This window comes from Genypterus blacodes, unplaced genomic scaffold (assembly GCF_046128005.1).
Source record: "Genypterus blacodes isolate CSIRO-AG114 ecotype Tasmania unplaced genomic scaffold, CSIRO-AGI_Gbla_v1 ptg000107l_1, whole genome shotgun sequence".
Classification (NCBI taxonomy): domain Eukaryota; kingdom Metazoa; phylum Chordata; class Actinopteri; order Ophidiiformes; family Ophidiidae; genus Genypterus; species Genypterus blacodes.
This window is the reverse complement of record NW_027466911.1, coordinates 1,621,702-1,639,482: the sequence shown is the minus strand read 5'-3', so window position 1 is coordinate 1,639,482 and position 17,781 is coordinate 1,621,702. Positions and strand designations below refer to the sequence as shown.

The following is a 17,781-nucleotide window of genomic DNA, read 5'->3' as shown; positions in this document are numbered from 1 at the left end:
AAAATATACAAACATTTACACAAAGATAATAAAAAATAGGAATGTATTTGTATTTCAGACACAGGATCGATTCCTCGTTGTAACACGTTTCTCCCAATAAATAAATAAATGTATTCTGAAAATATTTTGTTATGTTTGTTGCACAGGTTTGAATCCACAAGTCAGCCTAATGTGAGGCTACACCACCAGTTGACAGTCTCTCTCTCTCACACACACACACACACACACACACACACACACACACACACATACAACAACTGACAGCTGCTCCATGCACTTTGACCTCCACAGCAATAAGTCCAAATGCATTACACTTTTTTTGATCTTTGTTTTTTTCAGTACATTTTCCGACAACGTGAGACCAGATCAGAAAGGCGGTGTGCTATAGAGCAAAACACACGGCGGGTGTTAGAGTCCGTACCGGGCCTGTGCTCCTCCATGTCGGCTTGGGATGTATGCGTGTGTGTGTGTGTGTGTTTGTGAGGGGGTTTAAATAGTGCGCTCCGTCTATCCAGCATTTGGGTCCAGATTTGTCCCGTCAAAAAAAAAGTGATCGAAAAGTAGAATCAGCAGTCACCTGAAATTCAAACAAGTCATCGATAAACAAACAGGGATGAAGGAGCGACACAGAAGCAGCAACGTGATCGTCATTAAAAAAAAAACCCATTCACGCCATTAGAAACAACATGTTTTGTTTGTCCCGGCGCGTAATTACGCACAGTTTTTGGGCGCTGGCGGAAAACGGGTAAGACGCGTTACCATAGTGGGCATGGTCCCTCGCGGCGCGGCGCTAGTGAGATGTTGACATGGACCAGGCGCCCTCCATCCTCCACACGGAGAAGGCGTAGCTCAGCCGCTCATGTGCCACATAGCTACAACTCGACATCTTGGAGTCCAGCTCGTCGCTCTGCAGCACCTGGCAGAGGAAGTCGATGTACCTGGAGGCCAGCTTGAGCGTCTGGATCTTGCTGAGCTTGTCCGAGGGCAGCGTGGGGATGATCTTCCTCAGGGACGTGAACGCCTCGTTGAGCGACTGAGTCCTCTGGCGCTCCCGCACGTTGGCCATGACGCGCTGAGACTGGAGGTCTTCGAAAGACTGTGGGCTGCTGCTGCTGGACTTCTTCCCTCTTTTCCCAGGGGTCGGGCTATCTGAGTCCTCCCCGTTTCTCCTGCTAGGTCTCCTCTTCCTCCCACATCTCTTCGGCTGCAGGTCCAGCTCCCCCTCGCTGTTGCTCAGGCTGTCCGCAGGCGAGACGGGGGAGCTGCCCGAGTCTTCCCCCATGATTTCCTCGGACATCACCACGCAGCGCAGAGACGGGAGACCAAAACAAGCGTCCCGGATTATTTTCCTCTCATCAAGTCAAGTCATGGCTGTGGAGACGCCGTGGTATCCATAGATGGGTCCCGGGGAGGACGAGTCTTTTCTGATACTTGAGAAACTTAGCGACGTCTTATAGGCTGCGTGGAGAGAACTTTTTTGGAGCGCGTCATGATTGGCCAAGGAGGCGAATTACGCGCGGAGGGGAGGGAGCGTCCAAGATGTGAGTGTGAGCCGAGCTGGAGGAGCAGAGCGGCTGCCAACACTAATTAATGCCGCACATCTCTAAACACACGCGTGCCCTTCTTGAGGATTGTGTTTGGGATGGATTTCATCTTTGAATCCGTTTTAAAGTGATCTGAAAGTAGGAAAAATCCATTTAAAAAAATCGTTTTATTCATATTTATTCTAAAGTCAACATAACAGTGAAGATTAAGTGTAATACCTCCGCCCTATCTGTCCTGCATACACGTGTCTCCTCCTGCTGCTTTTGTTTGTTGCCATGGAGGATTTACGCTCATTTGTAACTGACACTTCCTCTTAAATCAAGTGTGAGGAAACCTTGGCACCTCTGCAGCCGGAACCAGATGGCTTAATATAATTTACGTTTTCACGAAGTCTCACTGAGTGTGATCAAAGCGCCTTCATATAGCCAACTTGTGATCCTATAACCTTACACATTTGACACACAGCCAGTCTGTGCATAGATCCTGGAATGCAGCCTGCTGTAATGAAACTGGCCACAAGGGGGCGTGTTTTTGAATACTGGCATCTATCACTAAATATGTGTAAACTGCTCCATGACAGAGGTTTGATTCTATTTCCCAACAGTGAAGCAATACAAGAAGTGATAGTTCTTTGGTTGCTGTCGATGATGAGGGCTGCTCTACGATATGAGGGCCGCTCTATATGATCAGGGCCGCTCTACGATATGAAGGCCGCTCTATACGATGAGGTCCGCTCTTTGTGTAAAAAAGGCCCTCTGTTTTTTTTTGACCAGGACGGTGATACAATATCCATCTTGTTTAGTAGGGGATTACTTTGTTTAGTTTGAGGAGGCTGGGGTCCACGGGAGCAGCATCTGGTTCAGGAAACAGGGGGGGCAAGCAGGGTCAGAGGTCACAACACCAGCGAACATCCATTTACATCTTAGTGGAGGCCTGAGAGTGAAGCATTGTTACAGGGGAAACCCACCAACAACACACACTGTTGTTTTAAGAGTTACTGCTGTCGCTCGTGTTCTAACCTCAGGTCTGAAATCCACCACACACACGGTTCAATCCATCCACATCCTATACCAAAGATAGGTGATATTCCATAAGTGTAAGTCAGGATCCCTGCATGGACAGAGGAGGCTGCTGGGGGATGAACATTAAAGGAAGCAGCTGTTCAAGGTGAGGGTGTACCTGCCTGCTGCCTCTGTCCAGGGTGCTGATCTGAGCCACCTGAAGCTGCCTCCTTAACCTTACAGGTGAGCAGGAAGACTTTATTTGTTTTATTTCCTATTTCCCCCCTGCAAATTTTCCCAAAACAAGCATCCCATTTTCATGACTATCCTACGTATCAATGCCATTATTCTATAGGAAACTGTATTTGTTTGAGTCTAGCTGTTGCTTCACCCTCTAGTCAAAACCCAACAAGGACGCCAGCATCCTCAAAGAAATCATGGACAAATATAAGCAAAGAAATCCAGTTCACAGAGAGAAAGTGTGAAAAACATCGAATGAATACCAATGAATTGTTTCTCTATAATGAAAAAGTTTGTATTTTTGTTCTTCTACTTATAATTCTGTCACACACGTACCCCTGACATACTGTCAATCACAAATGGCCCCTCCCTCCGAAACGGCAATCCTTCCTCACTCACAATCGTCTTTGTTTTTTTTGTGAAATGTAAGAGATAAAATGGAAAATTATGCAGTGTTGCGGAAAAATGTGGCATTTTGTTGAATTTTGCATTGAATTCTGCGACTGTGGAGTTGCAAAATGTGGACATTTCACATTCTACATTCACATTTGTGGCTGATTGCTCCGTAGCGTTTCAGCTCGTTGCTGCTAAGGTGACTCTGAAAAAACACAGCTGCTCCTCCAGAGAACATGATGTCATCGACGGATACGATGACTCCTCCAGTGTTGATTTTTAATAAAGACAAAACCTTCATCAGTCAGTCACAGGTTGCCAGGGCTCGTTAATTAGAACACGGCATGGGGAGATAAACAGCGGCGGGTGTACGGGCGCGTTGCTCTCACTGCAAAAGGTGGCAAAGGCAGAAGAAGAAAGCCTTTGTCCTTATCGATGAGCTGTGAGTGGGAGTTGTGATAAAGTCAAGTGTATGGCGGTGATTCATGCAGCTTGACACGGCGGTCATGAGCGACCCCAGAGCGTCATTAAGAAACCTCTCCCTGAGGTCACATCAAGGCAGACACAACTCAGGCTCTCACTCACTCCAGCCCGGGCCCGAGTCAGATCCACAGAGACCTGTCTATTTTCTCTGCTCGAGTCGTGGAAGGCAGTGTTTCTCTATCGGCCCACTCGTATCTATTGAAATAACAAACCGCAGACCTCCACATGTACAACTCTCCCACAATTGACAGTGATATTCATGTTCACTCCATTAAAGTTTGACCACGGCGAGTCCGATGCCAGCTCTCCGAGATGGATCGAGTGCCGGGCGATGAGAAAAGGCAGGGGTACGTTCTTCAAAGAGCCGGGGCCCCAGATAGCCTGTAATCAACCCTCGGGACTAACGAGGTCAACCAGGACAGACGTTTCTCCCCTCTGACGTTCAGGAATCCTCTGAAAATGGATTCCTGAATGTCCCATTCCAAAGAGAAATCCAGACGTGGTTTCAGAGGGGGTTGATAACGGCGATGGTGAGGGAGGATCTGGGGTGTTGATTTGGGAGGAGAAGAAGAAGAAAAGCTCTACTTTCCAAAAAAAAGAAAGAAAGAAAGAAATGTTGTCTGGACAGGTCGGAGCCAGAACTCCTGAAGTTAGCTGTAAAAGAAATCCTTTGAAAGGCGAGGGCTTTGAAGTCGCAGGTTCTAATCTCGGCTCGACTTTGTATCCCTGCGACGGAGCACAAATACACTCTGTCCTGGGATGAATGGAGCAAAGCCCGTTCCTTTCCTGGAATCCCACAACATAAGGCCTTATCTCTGACAGATGAGGCCTGCGTTCGCCTTCACAGAGGAGCAGGAGGAGGTTGATTTTGTATATTTCTGTGTGTGTGTGTGTGTGTATATTAACTCTTAAATCCATCCATACTGTTAAATCCGACTCTGTGGGATGTCGCGACTGCTCTACCGCACAATGACACCTTATTAGCCGCAAAGAAACCAACAAACTTCCCGTATGTTTTCACAGCTTGGAGCCTCGGGGTGATGTGGGGTCTGTGAACTGGCATCCCGGCAGTATAATCTCCTTTTAAAACCACACACACACACACACACGGCTGAAGAACACACACTCAAAATAAACACAACCTTCCTCCAAAGGTCTGAGGAAGAGTTTCACTGGTAGGACAACAAAAACAAATTTGGGCGTATCGCTGACAGTACGTCTCATTGTCAGCCAGTCAGCCGGTGTGTTTTCGTGCCCTCACTGATCCGTGCGTCCTGCTACCTATAAAGCGCGCTGCCACCCCGCAGACCACACACACACACACGCCAAGGCTATACTGCTGCACGGAGGCCAACGCACCGACCCGTGCAAAGAAAATATCTGTTCACGCCGTTACAGTAGCTGGAGCGTATTTGGGCCAGATTGGTTTAACAAGAGGAGCTCAACAGGTGCTGCTGGGGATTCTAGGGTAAAGTACATTTACTCTACAGAGCAGTAGAGCTTTGAGGTACTACAGAGAGAATGACCTCATCAGCCATAGTTACTTTGCAGATTTGCAGTTTTCAGCTTTTCTAGACCTCCCAGTTGGACATGCCTGGAACACCAAGAGACGTCCTGATTAGATGCCAGCGCTGCCTCGACGAGTTTATATTGAAAGTCACAGTTAAATAGTGTTGAGTTTATCCAGTACAGCAGTGGTCCGCTGTATATGTAAGTACTAATCATTTTCTGTACCACTTATCCACTGCAAGGTCTCAGGGGGGCTTCAGCCTATCCCGGCATTCATTTGGAGAAGATCCTGGTTGGTCCTGGACAGGCTCATTAAAGAACACACATCCATCCAGAAAACGACTTTTCACACACAGTATTCCAACACGAGGAACTCTCTGTGCTACTCTCAAACCTTAAACCATTCCTTCCTTCAAAGCTCATAAAAATGATGGCATCTATGGAATGGAGTCTTTTCATATGGACACACACACTAACTCACACACCCTAAAGGGCTTTGCAAGTGCTGGCTAACATGAACACACACATACGCACGCACTGCTGTCAGGTTCCCAAGACTTAGTTCTTCTTTTATGAGCTCATATTGTGAGCATGACTGACATGATGACCTGACAAACACCATATTTGGTTGAAACGTCATCAGTCCTGCTCACAACATGAAATAATAAGAGCGGCTTTGACTCTTGGGGATGTGACAGCAGCGTGTGGGTATTTTCCTCTCTCCTTTATCTATGGCAAGGAGCCCAGCAAAACAACCCTGGAGTGTGTTTCTGAGAGCAGTATAACATGCCATGTCACATAGGCTTATGTAAGTGATGAGCATAATGTCAGTAGTCCAGTGTGGTTCCTCACTATGACCGCAAGTGCTGCGAGGAGTCCCACCACAGTCCCTGTTAATAAGGGCTCTGTGAGGAGAGAGGAGGTCAAACAGAGTGCTCCAGCTGCAACACCACAATGAATAGTGCGCACAGGGATGATGGGCAGAGGTGTGGGGGGCGGGGAGGGGTGTGTGTGTGTGTGTGTGTGGACCTGGGGAGTGATCAGAGAAGAGGAGGGTCTCCAATCCTTCAGCCAAAATCAACAGGAGGAGGAGCAGCAGCAGCAGCAGCGTGGACGCTCATGCTAGCTTTCTGCGTCCCCACCACTCCAACTCCTGACAGCATGTGTGAGTGTGTGGGCGTGTGTGTGTGTGTGTGTGTGTGTGTGTGTGTGTGTGTGTGTGTGTGTGTGGATCATGCTAATCTTACCTGCATTCTTCAGCATAATAACAACAGCAGTGGGAGAGGGGATGTGGTAACTTTATAGCAAGAAATATGTTTATTTATAGTTTTCCCATCATCCCCCCACCCCTATAAACAGGGAGCGTCATAAATTCAAAGGGACGCAAACCCAACAACCTTGGCAGTGGATTTTAAGTTATGCGAGGTAGTAACGTCGCTAACTCTCCTCTGAACTGCAGCTGTGTTCCCATCTCCCCCAGATCTCCGCTCACCTCTGCTCCTCCCCGTGTGTCAGTTTAGAGGCGACCTCCTCCTCCTCCTCCTCCTCCTCCTCCTCCTCCGGTCGGCCCAATCTGTCAGGACACAATAGGCTACCTCTCCGAGCTCTGTTGTTTTTGGAACAGGAAACCCTTTGGCCCCGCTTGTTCTCCCTCTTGGATGACAGAAATTAGCCCAGAAGACACTACTTGACGGATTTATCTCCCTCTTCATCTTGCATCACCGTCGACTCTGCATGTTGCTCTCAGAGGCCGTTGTTTATTTGCGCTCATTAGTGTGGAAGTTGTGTGATCGGGGCCACCCAGCTGGGGTCCGTTTCAATAAGCACCCTTCAGCTCCGGCCTCTAATATCTCCACTTATAAGAACATAAAGAAGTTATCAGTCACACTATCATCTTCTTCTACTATCATTCAGTAGATCTTCTTCTTTAGCAGGATGTCTTACAATCACATCTTTATTCTGTCCTTCCTTTTCCACATTTCTGTCTGTCTGTCACCCGCTGTCCTTCTTTGTGTGCCTCTTCATTACCTTCTCCCCTTCTTTCTTTCTTTCTTTCTTTCTTTCTTTCTTTCTTTCTTTCTTTCTTGCTTTCTTTCTTTCTTTCTTCCAACCTCATATCAAGATGTTCCACTTTATTGTCTTCCCTGTTTCCTAGTTTACTCTTTCATTCTTTCCATCACTACTTCCTATGTGTTATGATTAAAATCCACAAAACTTCATATACAACTAGTGCTGTAGTATTGTTACTTTTACTGACTTTGAATATATAATAGTCATTATTTAATGATACTGTGTATATAGACGTTTACTCAAGTGCAACTTCCAGGTACTTTATCCTCTGCTGGACTCAGACACCTGCAACATCGTGAACATAAATGTATTCATGGGGCGAGGCTTCGGCGTAATAGATTACGGAAATACGTCGATTTGCAATGACGTAAAATGGTTGCGCCAGATAAAAACAACCGGAGAACGAGCTGCGTCGATAAAAAGTGTGAGTATTTTAGACACACACTGAATAATATCAAGCTCTACAAAATACAACTGTGATGCACGAACACCTTAAGTGAAAAGCATCCCGCAGTGCGTCGTCAAGGCGACAGCAAGACAGCAACGTAAATCCTGTTTACTTTTTGTCCCCGCCCACCAAACATAATAGATTAGATCAAATTATTATATTATTATTATAAATTGTATGAGTGAGCTGAATCCCGAATATGTTCTTACGGTCTCCACAACTCAGGACATACTGAGACCCCTAGCTTAAGAGAGAGAGAGAGAGAGAGAGAGAGAGAGAGAGAGAAGGGGAGAGAGGGAGAGTGTATGTGCGTGGGTGTTGCACTAATTCTACTGCCAGATGATTTTATGTTGGGCTGCTGAACTTGAGGTTACACGTTTATTCCTTCTGCAAGTGACTTCAATATAACATTGCCTCATTTATTTTTGTTGTTGGATTGCTAATTGCAGATTTCACTCGATGACTTTTACCTGAATTGAATGGAATAAGCGATATGTTGGATTGTGAAGTTCAAACTATTATTTGTTGTGGAATAATGCAGTGCACACTTTGTTTTGATTGTTTTCAAGAAAAGATTAATGTTATATTAATTGTTATTAATTGCGTATTGAAATATAATTTGTAGATGAATCGACTAATTGAAAAAATAATCTGTAGATTAATCGTTAAAAACATAATAATTAGGTGCAACCCTAGTTTTCATTGGGATTCAGTGTAATTCTCACTGGTCGCTGCTTTATTCTGATGGCTCATACAGACAGAAACTGGACTTTTATCGGCCATCAGAGTTAATATGTTGTTCAGGCTGCAAACAGTTTTTCCAGGAAAACCAAATTACTGTGAGGCCACGGCGCAGTGAAGTGCTCGCTATCAAAACTGTTGGAATGCGCTGGGAGCCTTTACCATTCCCACGTCTCATTCCCGCCCCCCATCCCCCCCATCTGTTTTTCAGATTATCAATGAACTGAGAGAGCGTCACGGTTGGTACATCAGACCTGTCAGCAGAGACACCCCCCTCCCACCCGCGCCCTTACACACACACACACCTGACGCAACCTCTCACCCGCAACACAACGTCATGTCAACAAAAACAAACCCGGATGCAAACTGGAGGGAAACTGGAGACAGATAAGACATTTAGTCATCTGGTATTCCTGTCTGACGTAGCACAACTAAAAAGGAAGATTGTGTCGAGGTGTGGATGGGTTTATTTCTCACAAATTTTTCCATCAAATCCCAATCTCTATCAGCTAGGTGACAGAACTCTGTCCGTCAGGTTGTTGGTGGAAAAAGTGAGAGCAAAGCAGAGCGAGGATGTGGACGGTGATTACTCACAAACCGGCTGCAAGCTGCTGCCAAACACTTCAGGTTGTTTTTTTCTTCCCCCTGTGAGTCATGTGGTAATGGAGCTTCTTCCTTCCCACTGGCGTTCGTACATGGAACGAGGTTCTACAAGCAAGCTGTTAGTCAGAGGAGAGAGCATTGAACTTTGGGTAACAAGCGACACCTTGTTACACACCCCAAAAGAATTTCTGTTCAAAATCTACTGTAAACCCAAAACACACACACATGCTATTCACTGTACTTAGACAGAGGGATTTGCAAACTATTTCATGTGTTTTACATGTGCAGCAAATGTAATTGACACAACCTGAATCAAGAAGCTGTTTTAGCACAATTATAAGTCGATGATTTGTGGTGAAGTTGCCGCGTCTGGCAGTCGTCTCAGCATCAATCTGCCTGCTGAGTGACAGAAACGCCGATGACAAATGAAGTGTGGCCGCTGAAACAGTAAACTCTTTTCTAATTGTTGAGCTTTCTCTGCTTTCACATCATCCATTAGCGAATTATTAGGGGGCACAGCCTGACCGTGGGTGCAGGGAGACACCAGCGCTTCTACCTCTGCGCCGAGCATAAATCACTGGGCTAATAAATTGAAAGCTAAATGACTTTTTGCCCCCGACATACATCACAGCAGCAAACCAAATGAAGCCTTATATACCCCAGAGGACAGTGGAATGCTTCTGTTCGTAACAGTGATTTGTGGACGCTCCCTTGGCCGCTGGCCTCAGAAATCACATTCGAGCTCCACCACACCTATAAGCTCAGAACATTTAACTGGTAAATAGCAATAACAAGAAAAATAGCAATATTACTAGCACTGCTACTACTATGACTACTGCTACTGCTACTGCTACTAGTACTATGACTACAACTACTACTACAACTTCTACTATTACTGATCAATACATTATCTGGCATCGCTTAAAATGTAGTATAAAGAGGTATAACTGCATTTAAAAGCAACATATGATTTGTCATTGTATATCTCACACACTTGCAGGAAAATCTGAATGGAGTTGTTGTGGTCCAAGAGTTCAAACCCAAATTCCAGTGGTGCACAATACAATGGCGCCACCCACTGGATAAAAGGCGTCTCATCTCTTGTCTGTGGTCACCATGTGATGGTTTGCATTTTTTCTTGGGAAAACTACTTTTATTCCAGATGTGTTATTTTTCATGCTGTATTATATTAAAAATTTAAATTACATTAAAAATTGTCAAACTAAAAATATAATATAAAGGATGCTTCCCCCTGTACAAGGATGTTTATAATATCTGTTAATAGAACTCTAAACATTAAGAGCAGTCATTTGTTGCTATGAATGTCATTTTGGTTTTTGTCAATCATAAGCACAAAATGAATCCCCATTATCTAAAGCATAGCCTGCATCTTCTTTGAAACTCCACCATCAAAACAGTCATGGACTAAGATCTTTCTTGGCACCGCGCTGGGATTAGAGCCAGAGGAAAATGCGTTTTCCGCTATTTTCACGTCTCAAGGGGAGAAAAGACAGTAGATCACTTCTTGTCGGCCTCCACCCAATCCCACCTGGATCATGCAGATTTATGTCATGGATTTGCTCTGTGAGGTCTCACTCTGTCCACCGTCCTGATGAAGACTAGAGTCTGCATGAGGAACTCTTCTCCTCAGAGGAACGTCTGCACACTCCCTAAAACATGATCTATCAAATCTATGGTGGATGAAACAACCAGGGGAATGCACACAAAGTGCACATGGTCTATCTCCTCCTTTAACATACTTGGACTTACGCTTCATATGCTGTGTTTGAGGGACTGCACTGTAATTACTGCAGGTATGAGAAGAGTTTTAATCCACATGATACCACAGCCTGTTCGGTGTGACACTCGGCACCAGGAAGACAGAAGAATTACACGAGAAGCCACTAGATGTATATGTGTATCAGGAGCTTCAAAGTCAGGAAAATGGGAGTGAGTGTCTAGTGATGGAGTTACAGTCGGGCTGAGGAGGGGTCCATGGATAGGACAGCTTGGTGACCATGGATAAGCAACTACAGACCAAACATCTCTCTCTTAACAGTCTCTCCGGTTTGGGATCAAAACATCTTCTCAGAGTGTGAATGTCGGTCACAGTCGATCCAGAGCTTCACAGAGTTGCTCCTTGTTCAACCCTGAGTACAATACAAAACACATTTTTCGCCCCTGACTGTAGTGGTGGATAAAACACAGACTTTGGTCTCGCAGCGGGCCGAAAATATGCTTAGCTGAGTCACGCTTCAGCCCACCCTCAACAAGGGGATGAGTCTGTGTGTGTCAGGAGAAATTTCATGGTGAAGCGTCGTGGCGGCTCTATTGTGGTGTGAGGTTTATTTTCTCAGTGACTAAATGTCCATAAAAAGGCTTATAGGGCTTCGTCAGCATGCAGAGGTCATTCTGCGTGATGCTACTCATCCTTTAGTGAAATATTTCTGTCCTGGTGTGAGTGGTGAATAACAATTTCTCGGCGCAAGAAGGGCCAATTATTTGCTAAAAACGAAAATGTAATTCACCCAAAACAATGGAACACTGACAGTAAAGTCTGAATAATCATTTGTGTATTTTGCTGCTTCCCCATATTTCTTTGTAATCCAACTACGTACATCAATAATATGAAGGAATATATTTATTTGAGAGGAAGAGGAAGTGTAATCCAGTCTCAGGATTTCGAATATTTGCAAATAGTTTTACTTGCTTTTGATGTCTGGTTTTGCAGTTGAAACACATTTGTAATTCAGTATTTGAGAAATTAAACCTCCAATCTCGATAGAAAAAGAGAGAAATTTAACTTTGTGGTGTAACTCGTGAACCAGCAGATGTATCTAATAACATCTAAGACTCTGTACTGGATTTTTATATCAAAAAAGCCTTGAAAATGAAACACAGGCGGGGCCCTTATCTCCAAAAATCACTGCTCTAACAATGGCCTCTTGTTTATAATCTTATCTATTTGATGCTGTGCAGTGACACTGGGATGGTGTGTGTGTATACGTTTAATGATAACTAGGATGTGTGTGTGCATGTGTGTGTGGCTGTTGCGAATGAGACCTGAGACCAGTCCTTTTAATATGATGTTGTTTGAGTGAGCAGTCAGTCAGATCCACATTTCTGTGTAATTAAATTGGAGATAATAGAAGAATTGTGTGTTTTTGTGTGAGGTGTCTCGCCTCACTGCACCAGAATAACAGGCCTTCATTATCACCTTTTGGGATTTGTTTTCCCCAACTGCACTGTTACACTGTTAGTGCTACAGCTTGTCCACATGACAGTACACACACACACACAATGAACTGAGATTAAATCAGTTCACTCGGTTTGACTTTTTGTTTTGTACACATTTCACTCGGCAGTTTTTACTCTGATAGGGAACAAACACAGAAATGAGCTCAACTGAAACTGGCTTAGACAAACAGAGCTGGGAAAAGCAAACAGCCAGAGAAAATCAATGGATATCACAAAGAAAGCTCATTTGTTTCAGTGGGGGTATTTAACACAACTAGAGATGTCACAGAAAATATAGTGTAGTTTTAAAACGCATACATGAGTCCAAATAGTGCTGCAGTCAGCATTTATTCACATCTCATACTTACACCACCTCTGCATTACAGTATCAAATATGTTCATACTCCAGTGAATGAATTCACCGACTTTACGGCACCAATGTAAACACAGAGGTTTGTATTTGGCAGGAAATATATGATCGTGTAACAAAGAAAATCGAAATAACGAATTTGTAATCATCACATTACATCACATTTGATACCATCTGGAAATACATTGTTTATACATATACGTAATGTAATTTTAAAAAAGAGCAATTTATTTAAGTGACACATTTCAATGTGCGTTTGGCATCTTTACAATTGTTTAACCAAGATCAGAAAAACGTGGTAATTTTTCACTTTTGCTCAATTATTGATCTCTCAACCCGCCGTTCACCAGCTTCTGTTTAAGATACCCAATCTAAAAATCCCCCTGTACAAACATGAAAACGGCCCACATTAGTGACACAAACAGTACTAGAAAGAAAGCTTGGCTCCATATGTTTGATATTGTAACAATCATTGAAACACAAATAAAATGTCTGAAAATGTGTTAAAGGATTGTGATAACAGTAAATAAATACATAGACCCTGGACTATTATCAAAAAACAATATCACCACAAATATCTGGAGAATGTTTTTGGAACTAAAAGTGATCAACTCAAGTGAAATTACACTTTCGGTCTCATTAACATCTACATACAGACAAAAGTGGCTGTGATAAACTTAACCTGCCTCTGTTTTCAGTGATTCCTTCACAGCTCAAAACACATCAGAGCATAATGCCCGTTCACTGAAAGAGATTTATACACAAAATGCACCTGAATGAATTTCAATAGTGTTGCTTTGAATACTTTGCATAAAAAATGAGCATTGAGTTCAAACACGTGAAGTAGTAACACAACAGACAAAAATAGAATGTAACATCATCAGCATATCTGTGTTTCTGCTGCACTTTAAAATCGTCAGGGGCAACAAAGACACGCTGCTGTTTCTCCCCCAAGTACACGAAGGTTATCGCTGCTGCAGTGTGTTTTTGCTGAGGGTCTAGGACTTTGGATAAGCAGTGGCCCGAAAGATGTCAAGGCAGTTCACCGTGATGAGGGCGCCGGTCAGCTGCCTCCACTGTCTGGTGGCAGGGTTCTTCATTTTGTCCAAGAACAGGTGGAGGTCTTGGATCATGTCCCTGTAGCTGTTTCCATAGCGCAGGCTCCAGGAGTACAGGAAGTCATAAGCGGGTTTCCACATGGACTGAAACAGAAGAAGAATAAAACCAACCCTTAATCAGTTTTGTACATTAGCAAAACTGAAACTGAATTGGTTCAATATCATCTACGGTTAGATAAAAGCAAGCTGACCTGAGGATTGATTTCGCCGTTCTTCCCTTTGTGTGGTGCCTCATAGGCAGCTATCTGAGTACTTGAGAGTTTTCCGATCTTGTCCGCGAGTTCACGCCATCGATTCCCGAGCTCCACAGCGGTGGACAGGATGACCGTCTTCTGAATCAGTTCTTCCACAATAGTCAAAGAGTCCATTTTAAAGAGACCCTAGGATGGAAAACATACAAACATGCTGTAACACAATCCTGGAACATGGACCAAGGGTTTTGAAATAGCAACATGTACGCACAACATGTCTCTACTTACAACCATGAGCTCGTGCAGGAACTTCTTCCTGCTCTTGTCAGCATGGCAATCTTCCTTCAGCTTTTCTAGCACGCAGGCCACCTTGTCGGACTCAGTTTCAGCGTGCCGCCACGTGATAGCTTCCAGTAAGAGGTTGCCGTACCCTAGAGCATCAGCAAAGACCCTCCAGCTTGTGATGTGTTCGGTCACCGACGTCTGAATGGCAGAGTACATGTACGTCAGCTTGTTGAAGGGCAGAGTCATATTGTCCAGGAGCGTCTCGGTGGTGATGTGAATGCCGGTGAAGTCGATCACCTGGCTCTTGATGATGAGCTTGAAGTTTTTACAGTGGACCAAACCAGTCCGACCTCGCAGGAATCCGATGTACCATTCCTTCACCTTCGAATTGCCCACTGACCTCACGGTGTCTTTGGAGAAGAGAGCCAGAGTGTCCCCCTTAAAGTACTCCAGAAGGTACGCCACACGTGGCTGCCGGATTACTGTCTTTATTGCTACCCCATAACATTGTATGTCCACAGACCTGTCTTGAAATTTGGGGGAATCTGGCACACATTCTTCAGGAATTGGCTTGGACAGTGTCTCGTCGATTACCTTATTTACGTGCCTCGCTGCTCGAGATTCTGACCGAATGGGTGGAGAAACGGGGGAATTCACCTGGAAACCTGTGGCAGCTGCGGTGTTTGATTCCCTCACGTGAAGATCTAACTGAAAGGGAAGCATTTTGGCGTGACCAGCTTGAGATAACGCAACTGGCAGATGCAAAACCTTCCCTAGCTTGAGTTGATTATGCCTCACTTCCTTTGTTTTGTCCTCAGATTTGATTTCAAACTGTGAGTCTGAGTTGACGCTAATATCGACGTGCATGTCATTCTGTATGTCTGCCTGAAACCGATGATGTCCCCAGAGCTGCAGCACAAGTGGCGGGAGGCTCTTGTTGCCTCGATGGATGTCTGAGAATGGAAGCCTCAGTGGAATGTCATCGTGACAACAAACCACCATGACGACCTTGAAAGATGGATGGATGTACCTGGGACCATAAACTGCTACAGTAATTTGACGGTCAAGGTAATCCCAGACTGATGTAGCAGGGGGCTGGATTACAGAGGCCTCTGCTACAGCAATAACATAAAAATGTGTTTTCAGGTCCAGTAGCCTCATCTGCATCGTGTTCTTGTCAATGTGACAGTCCTTCACTTGCTGGTAGGGTCCCTCTCTTTTGTAGGATATTAACCCAACCACAGTGGTCATCACCTTACTCACCGGGTCACTCTTTACCTCTCCGGATAGTTTCATCTCCAAAGAGACAGACTTCTTTGGGTTGATGCTGCTGAGGGCCACTTCTATGAGTGGGCTCAGAGTGGTCATGTAGTTGTTGTTTAGTCCAGGTGGAGGGTCCAGCATTGCTTTCAGTGTAATTTCCTGGACATCTCCTGCAGAAACATGGCCTTCTGGAATGTGGATGCTAATTCTTGAGTCTGGTAAATGCACAGAACCTCCAGTGGGACCTATCTTGCTGATGACCTGAAAATCAGTGGCCTGTGTCTGAGCCCACCCAGGACTCTGGCTCATCAGGCCTAAGTCCAGGCAGGACCGGGTCAGCTGCCTGTGGCTCAACCAGGCCATTTTGTAGGCCTCTCTGTCATTCTTTAGCCACTCAAAATCCGGATTCAGAACCACACCAGGAGGTTTAATGCTGTTTTCCCTTTTTGGTGTCTTGCTCTCCAGGTCATCCAGAATGTCTGAAGCACTTCTCCATCTCCCTGATCTGTTACTGGCTTTGCGTTTGTTTTCAGAAAAATTCGCCAAGTTGCCCTCCTCTGAAGACGTGCTTATGGCATCCTCATTATGTTTGTCCAAAGGGTTTTTGGAGTCTTGCTTAAGTTTGGATGTGTTGCACAGGTTTTCTGTGCTGTTGTGTACAATGTCATCCAGGAAAGGATTGGAAGCAGATTTGTTCCAAAACGGATTATTAGTCTGAGTTGAATTTTTAACTTCAGGTTGTAAAATTGGCCAGTCAGAGATGTTTGTTGATCGTGGATCATAACCACCTGGGAAAATATTGTAATTTTGTATAGCATATTAATACTGACATGTTTTAAAATCATGGATCTTGGCTGTTGATGTTTCATAATGAGAGTTTTACCATTCAGGTTGTTGTTAATCAAAATGCTGTCGTCCAGATCAATGAGTGTCCCTTCAGATTTACTCCGCATGAGACTCCCAACGTTATGGAAGGATCGTACTTCTCCAGCTGCCATATTTTCATCTGGGACCACAAAAACACCATTTTATACCCATATCATCTATTTTCTTGTTTACATGCAGGTATCAGTAAATAATGTTTTATTTTTACCCCTCACAGGCCTGTAGAATGACATCACAATGACATAAATGACATCTCAAACACATCTTATACACACATTGAATATATCTTCGTATTCTTATCTATTGTGGGCAAGTACATACACTACTATCCTTTCTACCTTTATTAGAATTTTGCTTGCATTCACGTTATATATAAATGAATGATGAAAATTATCTTAACGTATCCAGGTGGGAATATTACCATAAAGATGTTGTACTTCGACATATGTCGACACCTTTAAACCAGGAATCCACACACAGAGGTCAAGCATGCAGAGTTATTGTAGTGTCTCAGTTTTCTGTGAGCCTTAGGCTTTCTGTCTGCTCCACATCACAGAAGAAAGCCTGAACTCACTCTGTCACTTGTTTGCGTAAAAGGACACAACCCATTCATGACTTGTCACAGTGAGTCAGTCATTAATTATGTGGTTTCTTACACCAGTGCACAAAAACAGGTTGGTCTTGTCCTGCCTATGACACTGTACTCAGCTCTCTCTTGTTGTAATGAAAACGCAGAGACGCAGTAACAGATAAAATGTCTGCTGTGGTTGAACTAAGGACGTCCAGGCGTTGCGTTTGTTGTACTGTAGGATTATTTACGCATATTTTTATTATAGCACAGTAAACACAATTAATATGAAATAAACAACAGCATAGCAGCCTATTGTCGTGATTTTACACAAACTTTTACGCGGCAAAGTTAGATATCCTACATAATTCCTACATAATAATAACTAACACGGGTTTCGATTATATCATAGCTCACTTTCAAAGTGTCTACACCGCCCATCAGTGACAGTTTCACACTAAAGCGCCCGGACAGGTGCAGAGTAACCACATATTAATAACGCAAATCCCTCATCCGCCGCCTTGTTAAAACCCGGAAAGTGCTGCAAACAAAACAGCACAATTAAAGAAGAGGAGAGGAAATAAAGCATAAATCAAAGCGCGGTCTCACCTTTGTGAAGAGATGTTTGTAGTTTTGCTGCGGCGCCTTGGCAGGAAAAGAAGCCAATCCACTCTCATCTACTGGGCGGAGCTTAAACTTCTTCTCCTGCTCGCGTTACACAAACGTCGCGCTGTTTGTTTCCACGCGCGAAGCATTCTGGGAATACAAGTTCTCTACCACCACTGACTCGCCTTTGCCTGGGGGCACGTAATGACTACGTCGCCCACAATG

At 44.3% G+C, this 17,781-nt stretch overlaps 2 protein-coding genes across 2 annotated transcripts; both read right to left on the bottom strand.

The window, feature by feature from the left end:
- Positions 1–722: 722 nt before the first annotated feature.
- twist1b (twist family bHLH transcription factor 1b) lies at positions 723–1,359 on the bottom strand. Its single transcript, XM_076160822.1, has one exon. The coding sequence runs from the start codon at positions 1,295–1,297 to the stop codon at positions 791–793; it is 507 nt and encodes a 168-aa protein (XP_076016937.1). The 5' UTR covers positions 1,298–1,359; the 3' UTR covers positions 723–790.
- An 11,240-nt stretch (positions 1,360–12,599) lies between these two features.
- On the bottom strand, positions 12,600–17,664 carry macc1 (MET transcriptional regulator MACC1). Its single transcript, XM_076160788.1, has 5 exons — positions 17,560–17,664; positions 16,381–16,503; positions 14,238–16,285; positions 13,950–14,138; positions 12,600–13,842 (listed from the first exon to the last, which is right to left on the bottom strand). Exons 2-5 carry the CDS (start codon positions 16,493–16,495, stop codon positions 13,639–13,641), a joined length of 2,556 nt encoding a protein of 851 aa, XP_076016903.1. The 5' UTR covers positions 16,496–16,503; positions 17,560–17,664; the 3' UTR covers positions 12,600–13,638.
- Positions 17,665–17,781: the final 117 nt, after the last annotated feature.